The sequence below is a fragment of the Sus scrofa genome, chromosome 1, assembly GCF_000003025.6.
Source record: "Sus scrofa isolate TJ Tabasco breed Duroc chromosome 1, Sscrofa11.1, whole genome shotgun sequence".
NCBI lineage: Eukaryota > Metazoa > Chordata > Mammalia > Artiodactyla > Suidae > Sus > Sus scrofa.
The window spans coordinates 144018209-144024208 of NC_010443.5; the positions used below are offsets into that span (position 1 = coordinate 144018209).

The 6000-nt window shown below is 38.7% G+C and overlaps 1 protein-coding gene across 2 annotated transcripts in view; it reads left to right on the forward strand.

The window, feature by feature from the left end:
* The window catches only part of MCEE (methylmalonyl-CoA epimerase), a 28659-nt gene extending 24495 nt beyond the window's left edge, over positions 1 to 4164 (forward strand). Inside the window, 1 exon segment of one of the 2 annotated variants that reach the window (NM_001097471.2) lies at positions 3735 to 4001. In NM_001097471.2, coding sequence (NP_001090940.1) covers positions 3735 to 3887 — 153 coding nt within the window. In that variant the 3' untranslated portion in view covers positions 3888 to 4001. 2 annotated transcript variants of the gene reach the window in all.

Below are 6000 nucleotides of genomic sequence, written 5' to 3' on the forward strand. Positions count from 1 at the left end.
TTGGTTTATCTTTATTTATCCTGCTGAGTTCTCAAGTGCACTTTTCATTTGAGGACTCATGTCTTTCTTCATTTATGGAAAATTATCAGTTATCTTTTCAAATATTGCTGTCATCCATCTGGTCTCTTTTTCTTTAGCCAGTTTTTTTAGAATGTCTAAATCTGTCCTCCATATCTTTTAATTTTGCTTTAATATATTTTTATCTATCTTCACCAGTCCTGCATGTGCACATGCCCTCAGGTGCCAATGGATCTTGTCAATGAACTCTCACCAAACTCTTTTGTTCAGTAGGGGACACCAGGGAAGGACAATGTATCATCTAACCATTGAGAAGAGGCCAGGTTTCACTTCTTATCACCTGAATGTTTATTAGTAGGGGAATGATTCGCTCACCCTTTGTATTTTTATAACATAATTATTTAAGACACTATGTAATTGGTTAAAAGTTGTTGATCTGTATGCACTGACATAGGAAAATTGCTAAGGTATATTAACTAAAAAAGAAAATAATGGGAGTTCCTGTCATGGCTCAGTGGTTAATGAATCCGACTCTTACCCATGAGGATGTGGGTTCGATCCCTGGCCTTGCTCAGTGGGTTAAGGTTCGGGCATTGCCATGAGCTATGGTGTAGGTTGCAGATGCGGCTGGGATCACATGTTGCTGTGGCTGTGGTGTAGGCCGGTGGCTATGGCTCTGATTGGACCCCTAGCCTGGGAACCTCCATATGCTGCAGTTGCCCCCTTAAAAGACAAAAGACAAAAAAATTTAAAAAATTAAAAAAGCAAATTATACATATAGAAGAAAAACAAATAATGCATCCAAAAGATACCTATGCACACACATGTACACACACAGTATATGTGTTTGTGTGCATATATGTATATATGTGTCTTTATGTATATATATATATATATAAAGTGTGTGTGTGTGTGTGTGTATATATATGTAAACTTTAATTGATATACATATTAGACTGCAGAGTTTAGAGCCATCTCTCAAGTTTAGGGAACATGCAGTCTTCCAGAAGACCACCCTCACTTGATACCATTTTTATATTTAGGGGTTGCCAGTCACCCTCATACTCAGTAACTCCCTAGAAATGCTTGCAGAGTTTACTGAAAACTGTTATATTCATGCTTATGATTCATTACAGGGAAATGATACAGACCCGAGTCAGACAAAGGAAGAAACTCAGGGCAGTGTCTGGGAGGGCTCTCCTGCAGAGCTCCCATTGTCCTCAGGACACAGATCGCCCTGGCACTGATGTGTGACAGTGTGCCTCAGTATTACCAACTAAAGAGTCTCACACACACTCCAGTGCTGAATTTCCTTGGGGCTTTCCTACTCAGGCATGATTGGTTGGTTGGTTAGTTGGTTGCCCACCTAGTTGAACTCAGTCTCTAGATACTGTGTGACCCACAGCTCCCACCTTAAATCACATGGTTTCTAGCATGGCCAACCTCTACCCTAAGACTGTGGTGGCCAGCTCTACTTTCAGATTCAGTTTGGTCAACTTCTACCCCAAAGTCACTCCTATCAGGTTATGTAGGTTATCTCCCAGAAGTCAAGGCCAGACCTTTCCTAGACAGGACCAGATGCTTTATTATTACATACATGTGCAAGGATTATAACTATATTTTGAGATTTGAAAGAGCATATGTCAAAGTGAGGATAGTAGTTAGCTCTGTAGCAGGAGGTGATATTAGTGTTAGTCAAGGGGTATTTGACTACAAGCTCTGTTTAAAGTTTCATGTACTGTATAATTTTTGAATTATTTTGAAATGGAAAGACTGAATTTATCCTAACTTTGGGAAAATGGAAAAAGAAGTCAAATTCAGTAGAATGAAAATTCATTATATCTAGATACAAAAAGGGAAGCTATCAGGAATCCTGTTTTGAAAAAGAGGAGACTAGACCAGCTATTTCAAGATAGCACGAAATGACCATGGTCATAGTTTGGGCATAACTTTGATATAGCTGTCGGGTTTAAAAAGAAACATTACCAGGAATGTAGAATGTACTGTGTTTAAAGAAATTATGGTAACATTTAGTATCCTCTCATGTGGTCAGTTGTTTGACCAGTTTTAGAGTCCACTATGTAATCCTTGGCTCTTTGGAAATAAAATTGTATAAATATAAACATTTGTTAAATCTATATTTGGGTACATGTGTGTTATATTATTCTCTCAGGTTTTTTTGTGTTGTTTTTTTTTGTTTTTTTTTTTCCCTTTTCAGGGCTGCACTGGCAGCATATGTAAGTTGCCAGGCTAGGGGTTGAATCGGAGCCACAGCTGCCGGCCTACACCACAGTGCCGGCCTACACCACAGTGCCGGCCTACACCACAGCCACAGCAATGGCAACGCCAGATCCTTAATCCACTGAGCAAGGCCAGTGATCGAACCCGCATCCTCATGGATACTAGTTGGTTTCTTAATCAACTGAGCCATAGCAGGAGCGCCTCTCTCTGGGTTTTTTAAGTTGTTTATAATACTATTAGATCATTAAACTCCAGGGCGATTTATGACTGCCTAGGAATGTGGGGATTCTTACTCTCTCTTTCTATCCACTTACTGGGTTCCCAGTCCAAGACAGAGGAGAATCACTCTTCTATCAAGTATATAGAAACACATTTTCTCCTTTCTAGACTGCTAATAAGTGTGAAGAAAATAGAAACGGGGTGTTCCCATTGTGGCTCAGCAGAAACAAATCTGACTAATATCCATGAGAACGCAGGTTTGATCCCTGGCCTCTCTCAGTGGGTTAAGGATCTGGCATTGACTTGAGCTGTGGTGTAGGTCCAAGATGTGGCTCAGGTCTGGCGTTGCTGTGGCTGTGGTGTTGGATGCAGCTCTGATTTGACCCTTATCCTGGGAACTTCCATATGCCATGGGTGTGGCCCTAAAAAGACAAAAATAAGTAAATTAATTAATTAAATTAAAAAAAGAAAATAGAAATGGTTTTGAAGAGTGTTGCAAAATTATAAATAATTTGGATTTTTTTTAGAATGGAGAACATTTTGGTGACAGTGTAGTAGTGATTTTCACATATATAAAGTTTTAATCTCAAAAGCAATAGACAGTTTGGTAGGTGGGGGACAGTTTGGTAGTTTAGCAATCAGGGAAGCACTTTTGTTTGTTGAATATCTTCTGTAAACTGTGCTGAGAGCTTCTTATCTGTTACCTCAATCTTGTGGCCATTTATATTGCGCACCTCATCTCCTCATAAATGAGAAACCCAAGGCTCTTAGGAAGAATAATTTGTGCAGGACCATCAGTGGTACTAAATGTGTTGTGAAGTGTAGCACATTATTTAAGTTGTAAGGAGAAATTTTTACTCATGTTTACTCATGGTGAAAATTCTTCAGCATCTTCATTGTTCACCTAGGAAATTTTAGCAACTTCCTTTCCTTCTCTAGAAGTATTAAGCTTATTTTTGTGATGGTTTAAAAATGGTTCTTCCCTGAAGTTCTCCTGGGGTACAGTGGGTTAAGGATCTGGCATTGTCACTGCAACAGCTTGGGTTGATGCTGTGGTACGGGTTTGATCCCTAGCCCAGGAACTTCCACATGTCTTTGGTGCAGCCAAAAAAGTAAATAAATGAAAAGAATGGTTCTCCCAAAAGGCAAAGGAGATAGACACATGAACTCCCAGAGTTTCCTCTAAGTCTTGTAATACTCTAATTTGTATTTTTATGATCTCAAGTACATTCTTATTTTTTTTTCCTTTTCTCAAGGTGGATAATATAAATGCAGCTATGATGGATTTGAAAGAAAAGAAGATTCGCATTCTAAGTGAAGAGCCCAAAATAGGAGCACATGGAAAACCAGTGATTTTTCTCCATCCTAATGACTGCGGTGGAGTCCTTGTGGAACTGGAGCAAGCATGATTTCTATTCTCAGGAAATTAATTGCCCTGAAAAAGCCTTATCAAAGTGGACTTCAGCATTGAGTCCTTCACTGCTTCTATCACTTAAAGTTTCAAAATTAAAAAGTAAATTACAGAAAGAAATTTTTTAAATCATATGTACATACATACACATACAAAATATTTGCTAATTACTTTGAATTTTTTCCTGATTTGGAGAAAACTTTGATTACTAAATACTTAGGGAATATTATTAAAATCATATTCATAGAAATAAATTATTCCCATTCTAAAATGGAGTAATTGCATACAGTGTGTTAGCTCCGTGGAAGGGTGTGCATGTGTGTGTGTATGTGTATGAGGATGGATACACAAAAGACACCTGACAGCTGTGTGGCTGCATATCTGGGACAAAGTCATTCCAAAGGATGTTATGGAGAGTTTTTTAGAGCAAACTGTTTAATGTCAAGGAGTTTTTTTTTTTTTTAGTACTTTTTTTATTTTCCCACTGTACAGCAAGGGGGTCAGGTTATCCTTACATGTATACATTACAATTACATTTTTCCCCCACCCTTTGTTCTGTTGCAACATGAGTATCTAGACAAAGTTCTCAATGCTATTCAGCAGGATCTCCTTGTAAATCTATTCTAAGTTGTGTCTGATAAGCCCAAGCTCCCGATCCCTCCCATCAGGCAGCCACAAGTCTCTTCTCCAAGTCCATGATTTTCTTTTCTGAGGAGATGTTCATTTGTGCTGGATATTAGATTCCAGTTATAAGTGATATCATATGGTATTTGTCTTTGTCTTTCTGGCTCATTTCACTCAGTATGAGATTCTCTAGTTCCATCCATGTTGCTGCAAATGGCATTATGACATTCTTTTTTATGGCTGAGTAGTATTCCACTGTGTATATATACCACCTCTTCCGAATCCAATCATCTGTCATGGACATTTGGGTTGTTTCCATGTCCTGGCTATTGTGAATAGGGCTGCAATGAACATGCGGGTGCATGTGTCTCTTTTAAGTAGAGCTTTGTCCGGATAGATGCCCAAGAGTGGGATTGCAGGGTCATATGGAAGTTCTATGTATAGATTTCTAAGGTATCTCCAAACTGTTCTCCATAGTGGCTGTACCAGTTTACATTCCCACCAGCAGTGCAGGAGGGTTCCCTTTTCTCCACAGCCCCTCCAGCACTTGTTATTTGTGGATTTATTAATGATGGCCATTCTGACTGGTGTGAGGTGATATCTCATGGTAGTTTTGATTTGCATTTCTCTTATAATCAGCGATGTTGAGCATTTTTTCATGTGTTTGTTGGCCATCTGTATATCTTCTTTGGAGAAATGTCTATTTAATGTCAAGGAGTTTTGACCTCACAATGTTTATTGTTCTGGAACAGCTCATGTTCACAAGTTCCTTACAGGGCAGTATTTTGAGTGCTAGTGCTAAATGAGTGAATTGGAAGTTTTGTGGAAAAATAGTTGGTTTATAGATAGATGAATTATTTCTTGGGTCAGTAGACATGGAAAGGGCAGTGAATCTGTGGAGTTACCTGTCAGCTACTATGATACCACAGCAGGTCCTAAAGGAATAGATAAAATGAATAGAAACTCATTGACAAGAAATTTATGGTCCAATTGGGAAAACTACTTCATGACATAAATGTACTTGTAAAACAACATGAATGAGTTGGAAAGGAAAGGAACATAGATATCAGAGAACGTGCTAGAGGCACATCAGGTTTTCAGTCAGACTCCCCCCCCCCAGGGAGAAACGTGCATCTAGTGAATTTCAGGGATCACAAATGGTTGGATGGAATGCACAGTGTACAGGAAAGTGGTTAGTCTTCTGTTGAATAAGTGGTGCTGGGAAAACTGGACAGCCACATGGAAAAGAATGAAGTTAGAACACTCCCTAACACCACACACAAAAATAAACTCAAAGTGGATTAAAGACCTAGATATAAGACCAGATACTATAAAACTCTTAGAGGAAAACATAGGCCAAACACTCTTCAACATAAACGACAGCAACATCTTCTCAGATCCACCTCTTAGAGTAATAACAATAAAAACAAAAGATAAACAAATGGGACTTAATTAAACTTAAAAGTTTCTGCACAGCAAAGAAAACC